Genomic DNA, 23,125 nt, shown 5'->3' on the forward strand with positions numbered 1-23,125 from the left:
CCCTATATGAGTTAATTTCGATTTTATATTAAATATTTTGACAATTTAATTTAATTTTCATGATTTTGAATCATATCACGTTATACTTAGCTTCAATTAATCTCTTTAGATTTCGGACAATTCTAATCTAACTCGTATTTTTTCTAGAATCACAGAATAGGCAGAAAAAAATAATAATAATTAAATAAAATTTAATTCCATACCTTTATTTGAATAATAATATTTATTGTGCGACAGCGGAAGCAAGAATCAATGAACAATAATGAAATAATAAAAAGATTCGAACATTAACAATAAGAAGATGATACAAGAAATTTAACGTGGTTCACTATCAATGTGATAGCTACGTCCACCAGCACCGAGATCAAATAATTTCATTATAATCGTAAAGAATTTACAAGATGAATTACAATCACACTCACAATAATAATAAGGGCTCTCATGTGATCTCTCTCAATTTGTGAATCATCCAACCCTAGCACTAATAGGAGGAGATATATATACTAAAACCTAACTAAAAGATACTTGGTGAAACAATCCAAACCAACGTAAACAGTATAATAATACTGTCCACAACACAGCGAAAGACTCATAATGGTCTGGACTGAATCTGACCTGTGATTCGGTGATCATAGCAACTAATATCAGAGTTATTTAAAACTTTTTACATAAATAAGTAAATATTATTTACAAAATATTATGAAATTATTAAAATTTAATTTACGAATAAATAATTTACAAAATGTATTTCAAAAGAAGTCATCGCCTCGCCCGTAACACATAATACATGTAGACATCCTCTGCACCGCAGAGCTAACCTGAAAATGGATCTATCCCCCATAAGGAATAGGCCCCATCAAAGATTGTCAACAACTAAATTGTTGAGTGATCCGACAAACTATTACATTTATATATAAGTCATTAACAAACACCTCCAATCAAATTCTTTGCTCAATTGATAACTATCTATAAACATTATTTTATCCAAATCCAAACTTTTTTAAAAGACCATTTGGTATCGACATAAATACGGCTAAAAACCTTTAGTTCATAGCGAATCAAAATACGGCTATAAATTTACAAGTTAATAGCTAAATCAAAATACGGCTATTACTTTACAAGTCAATAGCGAAACAATACGGCAAATGAAACATATGATTTCATTGCGAAACAAACCAAACTTTTTATACCAAACGTATTTATTCAAAATTCATATTAAAACAATAATGTACCAACAGTTTAAAACGTGGGAATATATTGGACCGTCAGGAAGTGGGCTTGATCTAAATCCTGAGAACACGGGTGATCGTCATCACCGAAAATACGGTTCTTGCAAGAACGAAACAGGATCGGAGGCTCGAGACCGATCCGAATAACCATTACCTATTATCAAGCTATAGGATTTCAAAATAATTCGGATATAAATATCCGTTGCCAATTCCCAAAAACGGACATTTTTCAATGTCGAATATTTTATAATAAAACAAAACAAGAATTAACTTGATTTTCTTTGAAATCAACAATCATTACTTAAAATATTAATCAATTCATCATCAATCATCAACATATAAAAACTTGAGTTACTATCAATGGAGTTTAACTAATTTTACACCAATCTTAAATTCCAATATCCAACTTATATCCTATCCAAATAATATCAACTAATCAAATACTCAATTGATACTTAAGTTCCCAAATTGATACTTGAACCAACACCCATAATAATCAAATAATAACCATAACTCAACAATACCAATCAATAAAGAAAGAATAATGACCCTAAATTGATGCCAAATATCCAATAAATAACCTTAAACATTTGATTAAAAGAATACCCAATTTATTTCATAGCTTCTAATCCCACTTTATAAATCCTGTATTAGTATCATTTCAGGATACCTCTTAGTATTTTGGTCATAACTTTCTCATACGAACTTGTATAGAGGCGATTCAAGTGGCTACACGACCATGAAGACACTAAAACCCAGAAACAATCATAACTGCCCCAAAAATGGCAAAACAGAAAGCTTATTCTCGATTTTCATGACAGCCTGTTTGTATTTTGGGCATAACTCTCATACGAACTCATTTTTGAGGCGATTCAAGTGCCCACATGATCATAACTTAGAGCTCTACAAATCTCATGAAGGAATCAGAACCCATAAACGACTCTAACTATCTCAAAAACAGCCAAACAGATTCGGATAGAAACTTGCTCTAATATTCAGAACTTTACTCTCAACTTTGAACATGAATCAACAACCATTTAAGAACTTAAAACTACTTTAAAACATTCAATTAATACTTACATATAATAGTTTATGGGGTTACCTTTGATCAAGATTAATTCCACACAAAATTTCAGAAAATCAAAACCAAGATCCACTTTAGCTTGTAAGTTCTTCAATGGTTTGATGAACTTCAAATTAGCGTCCTCTTGATGCTACTTTAATTACCCATAAAAAGCCTAACATAAAACAATCAAATATCAATTTGAGGCCTTATTAGCCATGAAATTAATATACAAGTATGAAATCAAGAACACATAAAGAAATCTTACTTCTAACCTAAAAGAGATGGAGATGGTGATACTAATAGATGTGTTCTCCTTCTTCTACAATAGCTACAATCATCAAAACACTTCAATTAGCTCCCATACTTCATACTAATTTTGTAGAGATCTCAATTGAATTTTTAAGAACCCTCAATTGAAATTAGGGGTTTCTAATATAAACACATACTACCTAAATTATGGGGGGTTTATGAACCTAGGATGGAAAAGTAAACTAAAATTTTTCAGATTGATTTCTTTTTTGCTTTGGAAGAGGATGAGATTTTTTAGAAATTTTACTCTAAGTTGATAATGAAGAAGAAAAGTGAATGGAGTTTATAGGTTTGTACAGGTTTATAAATAAGAAGGAGTTAGCTTTGATGAATCATAAGTTAGGTGGAAAAATTATAGGTGACTCAACTTCATACTCATACTCATTAAAGTATGAGGTGGATAATATGTCTATATTTTTCGTCGTATAATTTATTTTGTTCCCAAAAATAATAAAATTGATATCTAAAATTTAAAAGTAAAATTGTACTTTTAAAATGACAAACTCATATTACTTATTAAAATAGTAATTTTAACAAAGACGTTTTTAAAACTATTTCACTTGGGCTCTAAGAAACTCAAATAACCGTCAAAAAACTCACGAGCAAATAAGCAAAACGCATAACCGTCAAAAGCGACGAGCCGTCTCCAGTGAGCAACGACTCGTTGCAACAAGCGACGAGTCGTATCCAAAATGTCACGACTCGTGGCAAAGTTTCTGACCCGGAAATGCGACTTCAGTGAGAAAGCCACGAATCGTCGCTTTCTCTATTTTAGATGTGACGAATCGTCGCCTAGCTTCTGACCCACATCTTCACTCGTTCTTCTTAACTTCATCTTCAATCACGTTTAAGACTCAGATTCGAGTCACCAATCATCAACAATGTTTATTTCAACTAAAATAAGTCTCAATTTTGCTAACCCATGTTTTTAAAGCATATATTTTGGGAAAATAGTTCAAACTTTCTCTCAATCGTGCAATCGATCAAGTGAAAATGACGATGAGCTTGCTGAGAACGTTGGCAAAATCAACCACTTTGCTTTCGAATGGTAGAAGTTTCTGCGTCGTTAGCACTGAAGTCGTCACCTCCCATACTGATAAATGGATGCAGGTTTATTCCTATGTTTTTTTTTAATTTTAATTTCATTCACTTGATATCCTTCAGATTTTTATTCGCCAATAATCTTTCTACTAAGATCTGAATTTGTTGATATGTATTTAATCTTTTATGTTCCAGCTAATTTTATAGAATGATTACTTTTTTCCTATGAAATTTAGGTTTAGGGTTATAGAATTTGACCTGGTTCATTGGATTAGATCTTCTGTTATTCAATTTTGACTTGATTATTTTATTTTGTTCTTGATTGATGATGTTGGAACTTGGAAGCTTGGTTGCTATGTTAGGTTGGAACTTGGAAAATGTTTGTTTTGGCCACAATTCTATCATATCAGGGATATGGATTATGTTTTTATTTTTTATTTTTTATTTTTTATTTTTTTATTTTTTTATTTTTTTTATTTTTATCAATGGAATTCTTATAAGAATAAAATTCAAGTTTTTTTCTTTGTTTATTATTAAACTCATTGTTGTTGGTATTATTTTGAAAGTTAAATTTTGAGGGGACAAGGGGATGAGCAACAAGGGGAGGGACAATGTTCTAATTTTTCCTATAGTAGCCTAGCACTTGACTTTATCCACATATTTGATCGCACGTGATTGGTCTGTGATTTAGTTGGTGCTCTAAAATGGTGGCGGATATGAAATGGGATAAGCCCTTGTCTAAAATGATTGCTTATTTCCATTTATTGGTGTTAAGATAAAATCCTGTTAGATCATTGGTCTGTGATGTAATTAAGTTGTTGGTGTACATAAATCAAGTGTAAAATTACTATCAACTTCTCCTTGTGTTTGGCAAATAGCTAGGGTAGGGAATTGTGAGACTTAGGGGTGAGGCTAAAGTGGAATTTATTGTGGAAACTTAATATATCTATTCTTATGTGCTTGTTTGGTAATTAATGAGAATAGATTGAGAATTGATAAAATAGTATGATAAATTTATGAGTGAACACTTGCCAAACATATTTCTCTAAACTTTCATCAATGGAAAATTTATCTTTTCATACAAAATCTAAGTCTCACCAAAACCACCTTCTCCCGAGACATTTTTGGTAGGAGTTCCCCATTCCTAGTCTCATTTCCCATTCTTCCCAAAATTCTCAATCCCACTGAACAAACAAATCAATTTTTCAATCCTCATCCAAAAGTCCTATTCTCCACTCAAACTCCCTTCAAGCAAACACCCCTTCTGAGCACAAAGGAAATATGACTTTTTTGCGCTTGATTTCATGTAAAATCACTTAAGAGAACAATGGCCCTTCCTAATTTTTTGGTAAAACTATTGACTATGACAATATGGGAATGACAAGTTTTATGAAGTATTCATATGGTGCTATGAGTTGTATATTACACTTTGGAATTGGAACACTAAGTGATAACCTCATTTAGCTCAACAAAGTCTTGGTAAAGCTTCTAAGTTCTAAATGGTATTTTATAGGTTTCGGGCTAAATAGCTAGCCAATGATCAATTTACCATACAACTCAGAATGGATAATTTGACTATGCGTTTCCCAAAATGCCTCAAATAAGATCTCTTTAGCACAAGCTTCTATTTTAGCAAGAATACTATGTTAGATATTATTTTTATTGGTTTTGCTTGTTCTCTATAGGATTCTCTAAATCTTTTAAACGTGCTTGTTCTAGGGTTGGGGTTTGTGGCTTTTATGCCACCACACAACATTATTAGTAGTATTCCAACAAATAAACGGATTTACGGGAATATTTGATGAGGAAACTCTCCATCACATTAATGGTGTTCGAAAGATCAAAATTCGGCTCTTTGAACATTTAGATTACTTGCGGAGCTCTTTCCTTCATACCTTCTTCAATTCACTTTTGAGCTTCACTTGTTTTCTCACTCACTTAACACACCAAAGGAACAATATTTCTCCAAATTGAATCCTCTATCATCTATCACATTTATTTCTGAAATATTAGGCATTTATACAATGAGACTTCTAGCTTCACCCTAGGTCTAATAAGATAAAATTCCTAGCCTAATAAAACTAGAATTACAACACCTTTTATCGGGTACAATCCTAGTCACGCACATGTTTATGCTTGGGGCGTCCTAGTACATATTTAGAGTATGTCTAATGATAACATATAGCAACTGAAACTATGTGTTTGTGGTACTGTTTGCAAAACTACTTTTGTGGTACTATTTGCAAAACTACTTTTGCAGTACTGGTTAAATAGTTTGTCCTTAATCCTTTGTTATGCACCCACCCATATGAATTCAGACACCCCTTTTCAGATTTAATTCGACCTTGAATTTCTTGAGACACAAGTTACACAACCAAACATCTTCAAGATTGGATCAAATATCTATTGCATGGTTCATCCTTAAAACCTTTGTACGCTGTAGGCTTGCATACATTTCTTAATCACCAGATTTTGAGCTTTTCTTGTCTAGTAGCTTTAGGACTTTAAGGACTCTCGCTCATTAGGTAACCAAGAAAAAACTCTGGTGGATCAAACACTATTGATTATCGAATCACTCCATCGTGTAGACTTCAACTTAATACTTTCTCTGTTCCAATTTACTTGCAACATGACTTTTTATACATTATTTAAGACATAATTTGATACTAAATATCTTTATTTCCGCTCGACAAAAAATTATGAATCTTATTTAAAAACTAGACTTTGAGGCGAATCAAATAAGATCCCACATGACTGTAATATTTCTTATGCATAAATAAATATTACGTAAACAAAAGTGTTGATGAATATTATAACTATGCAAATGTTGCAAGTAATTTGGAACGGAGAACGTATATGTGTCATGATGAGGGCCTTAGGTGACGTATGTAGATGCGTCAACAGTGGAAAAGCATTCATCATGGACATCTTTAACCACAAGCTGAACCATGTCTGAAACTCTGATTAATAACCTCTTCAATGATGCTCTTGAACAAGAGCTTCAAATCTCATCTCGCTCTTCCTCCAAAACAATCACTTGAGGTTTGTAGCACATGTTCTTCAGTAACTACTTAGTCTGCTCAGATGTTGCCTTGAAATCCTTAAGAGGAACTCATTTTCCCTTGTAATTATAAAACAGGCCAATTTTCTCCGTAAGCATCAATTGAGCTTGGACCAAGTCAATATGCGTGCCTTTCCTTCTTGAATTTCTTTTAACCATATCCTCAAATATATTCCTAGCAAAGCCTTAACTATATCATACTGCATTTTTTTTTGTTTTTTTTTTTTTTGCATTGGGATCACTACTAGCACTTCTCAAGCTTTCAAGATCTTTGAAGAAAAGTAGACTTGCTCAGCAAGATTTTACCTTTATCCATTGTTTTGGCTTGAGTTATATTTACCCACCTTGAGGACAAGGTTTTTTTTTTTTTTTGGCAGGTGGTATGTAACAAATAGCTTTTGCAGGGGTATTATAGGAATTACATATCAAATGTAATTAGTTATAGTTTAGGAATAAGTACAGGATAGTAGTATTAATAGAGGTGAAGGGTAAAAGAATCATCATTCAGAAATTTGTATTAGAAAGTGGACGAGTTCTTGACTCATATTTTGGAGCCACAAGCCTCTTGAAAGCTTGTAATATCGAACTAAGTTTACGATACTATCAATATACAAAATCACATTGAGATTTTACTACATTCACATAAGAATTAGGCCTTTTTCTACAATTTGCTAACGGATCTGCCTAATTTGTTCTTTTAACATTCATGGGTATCGAAATTCATCTCAGTACTCCACTCTGTTCATGGAACAAAAGTACTCAATTAGACGTTTTGCCATTCGTAATACCCTTTAGGATCATTTTGGTTGTTCATAAAACTTTCCAACCATATTCACTATATGTTTTTGGTTATAAAAGCTCTGATATTTGATTGTATCCAAACGTCCTTGGCCAATACCAAGCTACAAACAAAACAAAATCAACAAACAGCATGATCTTCGCCGAGTCTAGGCTGACATCGAATTTGTTTTTTAATCTTGAGTCGAGCACACAGCAATCAAGAGTAAAGAACCGGTTTAAAGCTCAAACAGTACAAACCAAAAAACATTTCATGTATCAGCACCAAAGCATAAACGCGATATGCAATGTTGTTTTTAGTATCTAGAAGTTATGAAAAGAAATATACATATCATCTCAGGATTATGATTACGCTATCCTGTCTACATTATTTTAGATGTGATTTTATTCTATTTGCATGCGAGTCAACTTAAACAAATGATTACTACTCACTACTAGAAGCCAAAAGCTGTGTAAAAGAGATTTTAAGCGTCTTGGCTGTTCTTGGTGGAATTATATCTCATTGATCAATCTTTACGTTTTCCATTTCGACTGCATCTTAATATTTTTTCTACTTCTATGAAGTGACATCACAAATAATCTGGGTTAAGTTACAAGGAAATTTGTAGCTGTAAATTTATTACCAATTATAATGAGCTTAATTGATTTATATAATGTATTGTTTTGTTCTTTATTGTTTCTTAAAGAAGCTAGTGTGGATCAGTGCTTTCTGAAGCTGCTTACTTTTCAGTGTTATGGTGATCACCATTAGGTAATGGTACCTGAATTTCCATAAAAATGTAATCCCTGGGAGAATCCCTGTTAATATCTTGAGAATTTAGAACCTCGTGAAATTAAACCCTCTATATTAGGTCTAAATGTTGGGAAGCCTTATTCTGTTTTCTACTTATTGTTGAATGTTTTCCTCGGATTTTATGCTAGTTTTTTTTCTTAGACACTTAAATTTTATTTTGTTGTGCATTTGGGATCTGAGATGTAAAATGTGTAGAACTGGACGTTTACCTTTTTCGTTTGCTATCTCTGTAGAATAAAAACAAGAAGTCTCCAATGGAGTTGATTAATGAAGTACCTCCTATTAAAGTGGAAGGGAGAATTGCTGCTTGTGAAGGAGGTTAGATTGAATTTTCGAAACTCATTTTTTTGATATCTTATCGAGTCAAAACGCTTCTAAGACCCTGAAACCAATTGACCTATTACGTTGTGTATTTCTCCTGGTGGCAGCTAAGAATCCTTTGGGGCATCCAATTGAGTTCATATGTCTCGACCTAGACACCCCGGCAATCTGCAAATATTGTGGCCTGCGCTACGTTCAAGATCATGGTGGTCATCATTAGGAGCCGATTTACCCGTTTTGAAGTTTGCGTTTGTACGGTTGCAACCTTTTTCTCCTGTAAGCATCGTGTTCTCCTTGGTATTGTAAGGCACATCACGCTAACAATCTGATTCAATGAACATAATTGATCTACTGGAAGATAATAAAACACCTATTTCATATGTCTTAACGCTAGATTGGCAAATATGTTTCAACAAACTTGCAATTAGCCTTAAATGTTACGATGTTGGAAATTTAGCCCAAGTATCATAAATCGTGCATGTAAATCCAAAATGTAATTTTTAATCTTTGCTACAAACTTGTTTTCAAAAAGAAATAGCAAAATTATTCTAAAAACTGAAGTTTTTTGGTTGAGGGAAGGGAAAGAGCTTCGTGAGAATTGAACTCAAGAGCATTTCTAGAAAGTGGTACTTGCCCTTTAATCGAGTCAAGATCCGATTCTAAAAAAATCACAAGTTTATGTTGCTGATAAGTAGATGTAGATAAATTCTCTTCATATTTTTTTCTTGTCCACTCTCGGTAGAGCAGTTCATTTGGGTCATTGGGTTGATTTCAGGTCGGTTTAAAATTGAGTCTTGTGTCCACATTGATTATACATATTTTTACATTCATTTTGAAGTCGGGTTCGATTATAAGGTCGGATAAATATCGGATCGTTTGGTCTGTTTTGAACACCTTTAACTCGGTGTATCTACCATGATACACTCCACCTCTATTTGACCTCATGATCTTAATTTTTTTACCACATTGTTTCTCTACTTTCACTTTAAACACCTTAAAAGCTTCAAGTGCATGGCTCTTGTTGTTAAGTAGGTAGAGATACTTAGAGTATATAACATATCTTGGGGCCTCAACCATTAGCTTAAGCTTTTGGTTGAGTTGGTTCCTTGATATGGTATCAGAGCCAACATGACAAGAGGTCACGGGTTCGAATCTCAACCACCCCTCAGTTAAAGTGGAATATTCAGCGCATATGCGCATCCACACTTCTAGTCCATTACCAATGGGCTCTCGTGTAAGGGGCGTGTTAGAGTATATAACATATCTTGGGGCCTCAATCATTAGCTTAAGCTTTTAGTTGAGTTGATTCCTTGACAGATACATGTATAGTGAGCAATTAAAGAGATGGAAGTACTTAATAAGTTATGCATCAATGTTTGCATTATAAATGTCTATATATATGCTATCCAATAATTTTGAGCACCTATTGGCACTTTTTTTGGTGTTGTTAGTCTGCTTACCCGTAATGCAACCGATACAAGTCTCAACGTTAGAAAAATCCAGAGTATCAAGTACCCTGTCACTTGCTAAACTTTTAATTCTCTCGATAGAAATATGTCCCAGTCTTCGATGCCAAAATGTAGAGAACTCTTCATTCACAACACATTCGTTAGTAGTTAGTACCAAAATTTTCATGTATGTGCATAGAAGTATGTTTATTACAGCCTCCTATTCCTCTTAGGAGTCCCATTTAATTTTTCACGAATTTTAAGGAGAGTCAAAATGGGACCCTAAGGGTAGGAAAAAGAATGGTATTATTGATTTTTAATGTAAGAATTAAGGAATTAATGACTCCCACCAATTTCAAGTAATTTGTAGCCCAATTTAAAAGCTGATTTTTTGGCACCAAAAGTCTGAACTTTTTTTTCAGTTCAAGACCAAAATTACATCGATCGTCTATTTAACTCTGAAAGTACATAAATAAGTCCTACAAGTACAATAATTTTTGGAAATTACATAAATTTGTCCCACTACTAAAGAAAATTAAATACATCAGTTACGGTATCTCAGATAGCCTTCTCAATTCGTCGACAGCTTCGGTGTAGTTGCAGTCGTTACTAATCATGTGAGTGCGGATTTTTTTGCGATCATTGACTTCAAATTTTTCAAATTACCAAAAATGACGCATTAATAATTTCATAAATAGCCACTGAATTGTAAACAACTAAATTTTCAATTTAAAAAAATTCATCACATTACCCAAATTCATTTTAAAACCCAAATTACAATGTCTAAAAACAAGGAAATCAGAAATTGCCGCCAATGAAAGAAAACCAAAATCATGTCTGACGCCAATTAAAACCCAAAATTATCAAAACACACATCAACATGAAAATGGGAATGCCTAAAACTTCCATCAATTACAATTAGGCGCCAAAAAATGAATTACATGTAAAACAGAAGCAATAAATACTCCAAATACAATTCATTAATTACACACCCATCTAAAAAAATGGTTCATTTAAAAAATCTAAGTACTTAACAAAGAACCCAAATCATGCAGAAGCTGTTGTTTGCATTAAATAAGAAAGACAAACCAGTGCTAGACACAATCAATGCACTTGCCACTGAGTTTCAAATGTGTAAGAAAATAATCACGTTTGTTGAATGAAGTCGGGAATAATAACACAGTGATTAACCTCAACAGCAAGAGAGTGGGCAGACAAACACCAAACAAAATCCAATTCGATGAAGAAAAGTTTAAGGCCATCAAATATGAACTCAAGTTACTCAACATTAGCAAAGCAAATGGAGGTGTCATAAACAACGGTGTGTAGTTGAAAGAAGAACAAAGTCATAAGAAAGCACACAAACGCAATCAAACCCACTTTGAATGAAAACAACAAGCTACACAGGTTAAGTTTTGCATTATCTAAATGTGAATATGATGAACAAAATGATTCATTCAAGTTTAAGCCATATACTAACGTTGTTCACATAGATGAAAAACATTTCTATCTAACTCAGGAGACACAAACTTATTATCTAGCTCCGGGTGAAGTAGAACCACATAGAGAGTGTCAGTCTAAGAGGTTCATTCCCAAAATCATGTTCATATGTGATCTTGCAAAGTCAATATTTACAACTAATAGTGATGTCTTTTTTTATGGTAAGATAGGAATATGGCCATTTATTACACAGGAACCAGCAAAAAGAAGCTCCAAGAACAGGAAGAGGGGGGAGTTGGAAACAAAGCCAATACAGTCAATTACGAAAGAGCACATTAGAGCAATGCTTATAACTAATGTGTTACCAACCATAAGAGCAAAATGGCATCAAGGTTTGTCAAAGCACATTTATATTCAACAAGATAATGCCAAGCTACATATAGCACATAATGACAGAGAATTTTTCGAGGACGCAATGAAAGATGGGTTTTACATACAATTAGTGCAGCAACCACCAAATTCCCCTGACATGAATGTACTAGATCTAGGTTTTTTTAGATCAATTCAAGCTTTGCAATATCAAAAAGCTGCTTACAATGTAACACAATTAGTTAGGGCTATGAATAATGCATTTCAGAATCTAAGTCCACAATGTTTAAGATTTGTATTCATCACTTTACAAGCATGCATGATAGAGGTCATGAAAAGACAAGGGGGATTTGACTATCACATTCCTCACATGAACAAAACAAAGGTAGCAAGGGAAGACACTTTACCAGATTACCTAAATATTGAAAAACAATTGGTTGTTGATTCACTTCAACATTTATTCACAAAGCTAAGTTCAGAAAAAATGAATCAGTTAGTGGAATTGATTGGTTATGCAGGGGGGATTGAACAAGGGACTATGCAAGTCAATAGCAATGTTGACATGGGAATGTACAATTAACAGAACACAACAACAATCAATTTGAACCACAACATCATTATTTTTGAGAGCATCAAAGCAAAACCAACAACACAAAAACCAACATATGAACAACAAAACAGCAACCAACACAACAGTCCATGAAAAAGTTAAGCAACAACAGCACAAAAACCAGCAGTCCATGAAGAACAGTAATCAACACATCAACATGTTTCAAGTGTAAATACTTTTGATTTTGGACATATTTTTGGGATCTTAAACATGGGATGTTTCAGATGTAAACAACAAATTAAAAAATTTATGTTGTTTTCAATGAAACATTTGTATTCATATATTCATAAATGAAAAAATTGGTTGTTCCAGTACTCTCAGGTACACTTGTTTATTTTTTTTTGAAATCATTGAGTGAAAATCGAACATCTTTGCGCTTAAAACATTGGAAAACAATCAAACCGCGTTTGTTCGATTTATGGTGGTTAAAAATTGCTCTCACTTAAAGATCACAGAGCAATGGAAAAAAATGCATCAAAAAATGTTTAAATAAAAAATCATCAACAGTCAATATCAACATGCACCAACACGAACAGAAACTCACTTAAGAAAAGACCAAGCTTATCTAGCCAATCTTCTTCTTCACAATTAGTATTCGAAAAAACAGCATCAATGGAAGAATATTCACGATCAGGATACATATCAAGCTCAGGTGTGTAAATGGGTTCACCTTCAGAGTCAAGTTCTCTTCCCCACTTAGGATCAGTCTCAATAGAAGTTGAGTCATCATAGTAATCAAAAGACTCTTCCTCAAACGAATTCAGACCAGATCTAGGATTTTCATCATCGAACCCCTTCAACTCAATCTTAGTAGGCGATTTGTAAGAGGATTTGGGGATTCTCAGATAAATAGAAGTAAGCGAGTTAGGGTTTTTCATGGGTGAGTTAAATGGCGAGTTAGGGTTCTTTAGGGGTGAGGTCAAAGGCGACTGAGGGTTCTTCACTGGAAATTTCAAAGGCGAACTGGAATTTTCCATGAGAAGAGATAGAAAAACACGAAAGTACAAAAGAAGAGGAAGAAGACACAACCCAAATCTAGGGTTATTAGAGGATTACAGAGAGGGAGGCAGAGGAAGATGATGAAGAAAGAACCCAGATTTAGGGTTCAAGACAGAACACAAAAACATGGAGTGAGATAAGGATGGGTAGGGTTTAGGGTTAAAAAGAGAGGGAATGATTAATGGGTGGGTAGATTAATTAGGTTTAAGATGTTTTGATTAATGAAAATGGTGATCAATTAGTATGGGTAATGAGGGGTATAATTGAAAATAACATAAACCTACTAAGGGCATAAAGGTTAAAAAAACCATACTAAAAATGAAAATGGGACAATTAACGTGACTTGACCATAAAAGGAAATGAGACACATAAGAGGAATAGGTGGGAGTATTATTATCCAAATTAAGTAGAAAGAGATATACCCAATTAAATCAAATCTAGAGTCTCAGAAGTTAAAGGAATAACCATTTGATACAAGTCTTGAAACTAAAATTAAATTTCTAGAAAGGTAAGGACTTTATATGTTTTAGTAAAATTTAAAATTAAACTGCACGTCTCAATGACCTCCATATGTGAAGGCATCTTGTTTTTTTGAATAGATGCTAAGTTTACTTCCCATTGATTTTCACACGTCTTACAGATCTTGCAATGAATTGATAATATGAATTATTAAACTAAAATTAATCTGCCATGTCCTTTTTTTTTCTTTTTTTTTTTTTAAATAAAGTTTCCCTCTAAATTCTCATCATATTCAAATTTGATCTTTGATAAAAGCTTGTCGTAGTCATACCTCAAACTCTTTCAAGATCAATTTTGCTTATGAATTTCTATTGAATTTAATCTTAACGATTACTTTTCTGTCTTTCAAAAATGACATGTTTCTAATGTTAATTTTAGTAATAAACAGAATGGGGCAAATGAAATAGTATTTTGAATTTGATTTTATTATTTATTGATTTGTTCCTTTATTATTGAACATGTTTTTGTATTATTTTTATCTATTGTATGTAGCATTTAAGTAATAATATAAAATTAATAATTACAAAACAACGCTACTAAGTGAAACTTGTTTTTATCTCTATCCTTCTCTTAAACCTTATTTTTCTTTGTCAATATTAGTTTACCAACTTTTGGCCAAGAATTTGTCCATCAACAATACTCCATAATGTAAGAGATGTACTTGAAAGTTTAAGAGATAAACTAGCTTATTAAAGTTTTGAGAGCCCGCGTTAGCAAGAGGTCTTAAGTTTGAAGTATCACGTTATAACAATATTAATCTAAATGATAGCTACTTCTCCGTTGCCCTTCAAATTCACCCGACTAAATGGGGTTCGAGTTTTTTTATATGGCCCAAGACCCGCCTCTCACGAAACATGTCAATTCCCGTAAACTTAAAAATTGTTATATGAAGAATGCCACTCATTGGTGCATATAGCAATTCATTTGCTTGCTTAATATGATAAATTATGCAAAAAATATAGCACAACTATGAAATCAATGAAAAATCGAAACTCAAATCAACAGTATTAGGGATAAGTGAATCATACTCCGATCCTACGATTCTACATGCTATAACAGCATATGTTTCAACTTTAAAATTACTATAAATAGAACCACACTATTGACAACAAAACCCAGTATAACAAATACCATAATAAACTCTGGCCAAAATCCAAATGAGACGATCCAGCGTTGTGAGGGGGTAAAATCGAGCCATCGGGTTGAGGAGTAGCAGCAGGAGCCAAGTCGAAAGCAGGTAGTGACGCAGGCGCAGATGTCGGAGACAACGGAGTAGTAGGCAGTGAAGGTGTTTTGTTAACATCCTGCAACACCCCATCTATCCCATGACACCTGATTGATGACCCAGCAACACAAATATCAGGGCTAATAACCTTAACACCATTTAGATAAAACCTTTTTCGTCCATTGTTAAGGACCTTAAGCATGAATTCGGGCTTTGATGAAGGAATTATCGAGCCAGATGGGAATCGTTGTAAATAGTCAAACCTTAAAGGAGCCGAAATAGAGTGTCTAAGCAAGAAGTCGATAACTTCATTTTCAGGTATCACAGCTTTTGCTAGTAACCGATTGTTGGGCATCAAGAAGGTGATGTTGCTCGGGATTTTGTCTGTCGGAACCATGTTAAGGAGCATGACAAATGTGAAGTAGTTAGCTCTTTGCATTTCTTCGATAGCAGTAGTAAGGGTTTGATTTGTTATAGGGGTATGGACAGCAATGGCGGAAGGTATCAGCGCCATTGTAAGTAGCGATAGAGCAGTAAAAGCGGCCATGGTTGGCTATGATCAGTGTTTGTTTATCTTAGAACAAGAAGTTTCTTGTGCAGGAGAAGTGTTTAGAATGGAAATCTAGATCTATACTGAAAAAAGAATCAAATGAAATAGTTTAAAGCATGCAATAGGGCTGGTTCAACAACCAAAAGTTCACAATAAACGTATGTCAAGTATTTAGCAACTTAAAATATCTGTGCTACTCTAGTGAAAGACTGCTTCACGATGAGACGACCTTAAAACAACAAGTCCATATCCTAAAAATTGTATTTTCTCCTATTCACTTTAAATGTCCCATTTGGTTTTGACACATTTACCAATGCACGTTTTCAATCTTAAATATCTCTAAATGTACTTGAGTAAAAATTATAAAAAGTTAACATTAATAAACTTTACAATAAGATGAATCAAGATTCCATTTGAGTATGTTTTAACTTATAAATAAAAATAAAACACGTAATAAGAGTGATTGATGATTTGTGTTGGAAAATCAAATGGGACATTTGAAGTGAATAGGAGAGAGTATAAGTTAATCTATTCAACCCACGTATGAAGAACGTCATCTCACGGTGAAACCGTCAAACCGATCGGTAATAGGATGCGCAACAGAAGTAGACCATATTCACGCAGTAGGCAACAAAACCATATTCGAAAAATGTTCTACTAAATGGTACAAAAATGAAAGAATATTGGGAAAATTCCCATTCTAGTTCACAGATAATCTTTGTAACATTGCTCAATACTGATAAATGATTTTTTTCTGGAGCAATTTACAAAATATTTGCAAGAAACAGATTACATCTAACCCAAAATTTACCTTCTAAGGAAAAGTGAACGAGCCTCCGATTTGATCAGTATCTGATGGAGGTTTAATAGCCACCCAGAGTAGAGATATTGTGATTGCGAGAAGTCCCGACCATACGAAAACAATTGTCGGTGTTCTTCCTCTTCTTCCCATCAAACCTTTAGCAAAGGGGTATAAATGGGCTAAGACCCAGAAACTGAAAAATACGCCACCGATCAGCTTACTCCATTGGGGTATAGTACTGTATATTGTGCGGCTAAAACCAACCGCAATTGCTATCAAGTTTACCATCATTATAAGAATAGGCGGAATCATCAACGATGTCCATTTGACGATGTAAAGGTCAGCGAACTCGTCATCATTGTCATCACCGGCAGATTTAGAAGTCAAAGTAAACGAGATTTCGATACCAGCAACGACTTTCAGTAAACCTTGGAGCACTGCAGCAAGGTGTGCACTTGTCCCTCCGATTAGCCAAAACTGTTCGTTCCGCCACCACTCTTCCAATTCGATGCCCGACCATTTAATCTCGAGGACAGCTAGTAAACAAAGTGTCACGGTAATGACCAATAAATAGGTGAGGAAAGTGACGTTGAGTGTTTGTACTATAAACTGGCCCGAGAAAAGAGAGAGTGCAGGTAAGAAGCAGTATACAATTAGAAAGATGGATGTGAAGGGATAAATTCCGACATTAAGGTACGCGATTCTCTGAAGAATCTTCATTTTTGGGCTGGCAAGTAGGGCGTTATTGCGAGAGAAGAAAATCTCGACCGATCCTGTGGCCCAACGAAGAACCTGATGGAGCCGGTCAGTGAGATTGATAGGGGCGGTCCCACGGAAAGCATCACGCTTCGTGACACAGTAAACGGATTTCCAACCTCTGTTGTGCATCCTATAACCAGTGACCACATCCTCTGTCACAGAACCATAAATCCAACCCACACGCTCGCCCCATTCGGTTTTATCCTCGTACCAGCAAGAGATGGCATTGATTGCTTCAGCGACTGTCGATGCATCAAGCAACTCTCGACCAATTGTGAGTGCACCAGGTGGCCTTCCATTCTTGACAGCAGGGTGATCAGCTAATGGACGTCCTTGAAACTCTGCTACCGGGATTGAATCAATGAGGAACCTAGAGTTGCCGAATTTCTTGGGAAATGTAGAAAGAGGCATTTCATCGTCGTCAGAGTCACCCATTCTCAGAGCTCGGTTTTCCTCCGCGAGCCTCTTACGACGAGGGAAGCAGCAGTCCCAGACACTAGGAGCACGGTCTTTTGCACGAGGTGGATCAAAGCCATAAAGTGCCATCCTTCGGAAAAGGCAACCAGTTCCAACATATACTGGGCCCTGAAGCCCATCAAGGGCCCGCATGTTAACATCAAAGAAAACGGTATTATTATTGGCATACCGATCAGAGGGGTCAATACCCTCAAACCTTTGAGGGAACTGAACATAACAAATGCGATCCCCACCACGGTCCATCATGAAACACATGCCTTCTCTCATTGCTTGGGAGTTGTAAATGTAATGGTCACAGTCCAGATTAAGAATGAAGGGACCATTGGACATGATTGCAGATGCTCTCACCAAAGCATTCATGGCTCCAGCCTTCTTATTGTGATCATAGCCAGGGCGCTTCTCACGAGATACATATACCAGCATTGGAAGCCGGATGTCGACTTCTGTAAGGTCAAGAAGCTTGGACTCATCCGGAGCACCAAAAAGTGGTTCTTCACTAGGAGGCTTGAGCATAACCTACATCATTTATTGAAATCAAAAATCAGCGAAACTGATCCTTGGTCAATAGTTAATCACTTCAAGGGGTTAGCAATCAGAACCAGTCAGACCCCCAACTTTACAAAATTCAGTGCTTGGTTTTAGTTGTGGTAGTTTCATAAACTAGCCAATCATGCAGAATAACAAAAAGGATCATAGTCCATCAAACTAGCAACAGTTTAATCCTTATATTTAATATGAAATAATAGAATATTATGCAGAGCCATAAATGATGCTTACCCTCAAAATCCATGTAGCAAATCTCTTACGTAAAGTTTGAAACGTATATGTACATCTTACACGGCGTTTTATTTTGGTATTAAATGGTGATAATGAAAATGAGTTTTAGTTTTAATAATTATAATATGTGTTATGTCATTCACATGGTAATAGAGCTCTCACACTCAAACATGTGTTTTTCTTCAAAATTTTCCACCATCACTAAATACCACATTTTCAAATGGTAATGGATATGTCAGATGAATGGATATTGTGATGAAAATGGCCTAATTAATCACTTGTGGCAAAGGATCTGTCCGTAAAGAAGTTATCAAATTTACCTGTATGATTCCCGCGTGATCTCCCCTAGAGTGTTCGGAAGAAGGATGATTCCACGTACCGGGCCAATGAGTTCCATCAGCCATCCAAGTAGCTTTTGGAATTTTGATAACCTCAAAAGGTTCATCAGTTGGATTTTGTCTCTGAAGTTTTAAGGCCTTAATTTCCTCCCTAGCATGGTACGCATCAGATCGTCGTCGAATTGACTCGGGCAAACCATTAATTCGAACCTTGAATTCATCATATTCTCGCTTTAGTCGCCTGCGGTCCTTCACAAAATCTGGACGTACCTTGTTTTTATATGGATCCTTCTTCAGGTTAAAGTAAGATTCGGGATTCCTTGGCTCGATATTATGTTTACGACAGAAAGGAACCCACATATGGGCAAAGCTAGCAGCTTCAGCCATGGCCTCAAAAGTAAGAAGGGCACCACCATCATCAGAAACATAGCAAGAAAGCTTTTCGACTGGGTAGTCAGCTGCTAGAATCGACAGAATAGTGTTGGCAGTTACGAGAGGGGGCTCTTTCTCTGGATCGGCAGTAGACACAAAAATATCGATTCCAGGAAGATCAGATCTTCCAGTAGGATTGTTGGGACTAGGTGTCTCAAACTTCTCTTTCAGGACATTGAGATCTGTCGCACGATTAATAGGGCAGAGTTTCGGTAGCTGATCAAGAAGCCATGAAAAGGCAAACCAAATCTCACAAACCACAGACATGCCCCACAGCCATATTGCATCTTCGTTTTTATGTTTCACTCTCCAAGCAAGAAATAGGCCCAAAACTGCCATTCGTACGAATATGAGCAACCTGCAATAAGTTAACAGCAAGACAAATAAATACTCCTGAAAGAACTGTCTGAAATACAACAACTCCGCCTGTAAACGATACTACCAGTCCCAAGCCTGGATAAAAGAGGAGGTGAGCGGTAGTTTAGTAATGTCAAGGAACCAACTCAACCAAAAGCTTAAGCTGATGGTTGAAGTCCCATTATATGTTATATACTCTAACAAGTAAGCTTAGTCACATTCAATGATCACGAACCATATATTACAAAAGATAGACGAACAGAAAGATTAGATTTATACCGATAAGGACTGAGAACAGCTGCAGGAATCTTCAGTTTCCGAGTAAGTGGCCTCCATGGTTTGTTCATCAGTTCTTGAGGGTCATGTATATCCCCATCATTGCTATTAACATCATTTGGAGCCCCCTCCTTCGGCCAGATCGCATTTCCGTACCCATAAGTCCCCTTTGTTTCATACAACCAGCGATTATGGTCGAATTCTGCAGTTTGGCTTCTCATTAACACCGACTTTGTCGATTTCATCAATGACAATCTCCTCTCCATTTTCGACATTCCATCTGGAGGAGACGGAAGTGGGAGTGGCCCACCAGTTGCTTCATCCAAGTCGGGACTCTTGTAAGGCTCCTTACAACCAGGGCAAACTGAATCTCCGGATTTGATTGCATCGATATAACAATCTCGACAAATCTTGAAATCGCATTCGCAAGGAAGAATATCCTTACCCCTCCCATCACTCACCACATTCCCATCACATCCATGGACTGCACAAGATGATCCTTTGGCCCCCGCCATCTGAGGATGACTAGCTTCAGAATCAATCACCTTATCCAAGAGATGGGCCCTTGTTACACTATTGAATCCTCCTGTGAAAAGAGAGCTGGAAACATATTGTTCCTCAACCCTCTGCGATATAGTGGGATCGGGCATTGGCTGGTTGTCAGGCGTGGCGGGTATCTGCACAGTATAGTCTGCATATTCGGAGCTTGAAAGTTCACTATCAAGATCATCCCTCGAATAATTCACATAACGACCAGATGAAGTACGACGAGCAAAAGTCACAGTCGGGGGAAGGGGAGGTCTAAGTTGTTGCAGCTCGGATGCATCAGTGCTCGATGATAGATTCGATCGACTTTGCTTGAATGACTTGGATGCCATTTTTTAAGATACCTATCTTTGATCCTATAAAATCAACAAATCAATCAACTTACACTTCTACATTTTTACAATTTGATTAACAAATTTAACAACCCATCATCAAAAATACATTTGAATCACACTAAAAAGGGTTAAAAAAGTACTTGATCTCAACTTCCATAAGGTCACCCCATATTCAAATCAAGTCAAAAAGCATCAACACTTGAAAAAAGAGAAAAGGATCACTAGACTTTATAGCAAGAATCAAGTCTCTCACTAGGTAAAAGTTAACACTATTTGCATAGATAGTGTAACATAATTGAATCGTTAATTTGCTTTTTCTAATTGTGTTCAAAATAATTCAAAAATAGCCTAAAACCGACCCCAATTCGCTATTTTCAATTTCCCATGGATCATGTATGATGTAACATTGCAAAACCAAGAAAAAAAGGGGAATTTCCAGCACTAAAATGTAGCATAAAACCTAGAAAAAGTCAAGTTTAACAAGTACTTTTCCTACTTAGGGAATCAAGTATATGCTTATACTCAGAAACTTTAAAAACAAATCTGAAGTAAACCCACAAACAGTTCCAAACTTTTTTTGAGCAAACTATTAATTCATTCATCAAAACCAAAAAGAATCAAATCAAAGTAACTTTTTTTCAAATCTTAAAACCCAAAATCAAATGAAAAATGAATCTACCCAAAACTTAAAGGTACAAGTAAACAGATTAGAGGAAGCATAAACTATAAATAAAATCAAAACTCAAAACCAGAAGAGCAAAAGAAGCAGGAGAATTAAGAAAATGCAAAAACTTACCAATATAAACAACAAGAACAGATCTCTTGGTGGAATCTTAGTATAAAATCCTGAATCTCAACATACTACTCAAATAATGGATTTTGAAGAAATACAATGATATTGAGATGGGTTTTTAGCATTGGGTAGTAATTTGTGAACAAAAAACTTGAAATCTTATTATATAGAACAAAAATGGAAAATTTAGCAAATTAAAAATTCAATCTTTTACTTTTACTACTACTAACTAATGTTATTAGAAAGAAAAAAGGAAAAAAATGTACAAGTAGAAGTAGAAATTATGGAAAAATATGATTAATTTGAGTTAAAAAAGGATTACACGGAAAGGGAAAATGGTTCAAACAGCACAGCAGAGTGTGAACTGGAAGTATAGAAAAGCCGGTTGAATACACGCATTAGCACGACATCGTTTTATGTAGCGCGTCAATTTTTTGTATGGAAATTTTCAATTGTTTGAATATTAGGTGTGGTGTGGTATACTTTTTGCCTAATTTTAAACAACTATTGTTGTCATGAGAAATCATTGCAGTTATATATATTTTTATTTTTAGTTATTCTTTGTATTTTTTTTTTCTATTTGTAAGTTGTAGGTTTTTTTTTAAAGATTTTTCTTGAGTTGAGGAATTTTTTGACTGTACTATTCTTTATGGGTATAAGCTGTCGTCTTTTTTTCTTCCCCAGATCCTGACTATAATTTTTTATGAACGGGATACACTGAATATGATGATAATCTGTAGTAAAAAAAGACAAACGTCTTTTCTTCTTGAACTTAATTACTCCTAATCAAGACTTGAGTCCTATTAAAGAATACAACGGCTGAGTAAGGTATATTCAATAACATGGTTTTTGATATAGAAATTTGAATTTAATTTAATTTAGATGGCTTTGTTTTTATATTTAATTTAATTTAGTTTAAAATCATATCTTAACGTATAAAGATACTATAAAAAAATAAAAAAATAATAAAAAAAAGCATCACACATAATCAATTTGATTTTGGTAATGACATCTAAGCAATTACCGCCCTATAATTAATATGGTGATGTCACGTTGGAAAACTTTACTCCCTCTGTTTTTACTTATTCTTTTCAAATAAATTTTTTAGTGTCAAATTTTAAATATGAAATCTTATTGATTTATATGAAAAAACATATTCATGTGAGATTCTAATAAATTCGTCTCAATATATATTTTCTAAATATCAAATTTTAAGAAAACATATAATTAAACTTATTTTACTTTTAAGTTTGCATTCCGACGTGCGAGAAAAATGAATGAAAAGAACAAATGGAAACAAAAAAGGTAGATGTTTAATACTTCATGTATAGACTATAGAGTGATAGATATAGACATAAACTTTATTTGTCACTTTCAATTTACATCATGTTTTATTTAGGATTTTTACGTGATTTTTCTCATTTCCTTACATAAAACATATCATGACCTTTTAAT

General features: G+C 34.6%; 4 protein-coding genes across 4 annotated transcripts; 2 read left to right on the forward strand and 2 right to left on the reverse strand.

Annotated features, from left to right (window-relative positions):
* Positions 1-3,396: 3,396 nt before the first annotated feature.
* Positions 3,397-9,006, forward strand: LOC130825628 (NADH dehydrogenase [ubiquinone] iron-sulfur protein 6, mitochondrial-like). The gene is made up of 3 exons (XM_057690948.1): positions 3,397-3,714; positions 8,531-8,615; positions 8,726-9,006. The coding sequence occupies exons 1-3, from the start codon at positions 3,598-3,600 to the stop codon at positions 8,836-8,838; spliced, it is 315 nt and encodes a 104-aa protein (XP_057546931.1). The 5' UTR covers positions 3,397-3,597; the 3' UTR covers positions 8,839-9,006.
* A 2,660-nt stretch (positions 9,007-11,666) lies between these two features.
* LOC130824778 (uncharacterized) lies at positions 11,667-12,455 on the forward strand. Its single transcript, XM_057689797.1, has one exon. It carries the CDS (start codon positions 11,667-11,669, stop codon positions 12,453-12,455), a length of 789 nt encoding a protein of 262 aa, XP_057545780.1.
* Positions 12,456-14,553: 2,098 nt separating this feature from the next.
* Positions 14,554-16,263, reverse strand: LOC130825630 (FAS1 domain-containing protein SELMODRAFT_448915). Its single transcript, XM_057690950.1, has one exon. It carries the CDS (start codon positions 15,773-15,775, stop codon positions 15,086-15,088), a length of 690 nt encoding a protein of 229 aa, XP_057546933.1. The 5' UTR covers positions 15,776-16,263; the 3' UTR covers positions 14,554-15,085.
* Positions 16,264-16,393: 130 nt separating this feature from the next.
* LOC130825629 (cellulose synthase-like protein D3) lies at positions 16,394-22,165 on the reverse strand. The gene is made up of 4 exons (XM_057690949.1): positions 21,674-22,165; positions 20,000-20,898; positions 18,914-19,721; positions 16,394-18,332 (listed from the first exon to the last, which is right to left on the reverse strand). The coding sequence occupies exons 2-4, from the start codon at positions 20,872-20,874 to the stop codon at positions 16,593-16,595; spliced, it is 3,423 nt and encodes a 1,140-aa protein (XP_057546932.1). The 5' UTR covers positions 20,875-20,898; positions 21,674-22,165; the 3' UTR covers positions 16,394-16,592.
* Positions 22,166-23,125: the final 960 nt, after the last annotated feature.

Source organism: Amaranthus tricolor, chromosome 10, assembly GCF_026212465.1.
Source record: "Amaranthus tricolor cultivar Red isolate AtriRed21 chromosome 10, ASM2621246v1, whole genome shotgun sequence".
Lineage (NCBI taxonomy): Eukaryota > Viridiplantae > Streptophyta > Magnoliopsida > Caryophyllales > Amaranthaceae > Amaranthus > Amaranthus tricolor.

Coding starts and splice junctions, on each gene's coding strand:
- LOC130825628 (XM_057690948.1), top strand. CDS start 3,598: ATGACGATGAGCTTGCTGAGAACGTTGGCAAAATCAACCACTTTGCTT. Junction 3,715..8,530: donor ATACTGATAAATGGATGCAG/GTTTATTCCTAT, acceptor CTATCTCTGTAG/AATAAAAACAAGAAGTCTCC. Junction 8,616..8,725: donor AATTGCTGCTTGTGAAGGAG/GTTAGATTGAAT, acceptor TCCTGGTGGCAG/CTAAGAATCCTTTGGGGCAT.
- LOC130825630 (XM_057690950.1), bottom strand. CDS start 15,775: ATGGCCGCTTTTACTGCTCTATCGCTACTTACAATGGCGCTGATACCT.
- LOC130825629 (XM_057690949.1), bottom strand. CDS start 20,874: ATGGCATCCAAGTCATTCAAGCAAAGTCGATCGAATCTATCATCGAGC. Junction 19,722..19,999: donor GCTGTTCTCAGTCCTTATCG/GTATAAATCTAA, acceptor AACTTATTGCAG/GTTGCTCATATTCGTACGAA. Junction 18,333..18,913: donor ATCACGCGGGAATCATACAG/GTAAATTTGATA, acceptor TAAATGATGTAG/GTTATGCTCAAGCCTCCTAG.
- LOC130824778 (XM_057689797.1), top strand. CDS start 11,667: ATGTTCATATGTGATCTTGCAAAGTCAATATTTACAACTAATAGTGAT.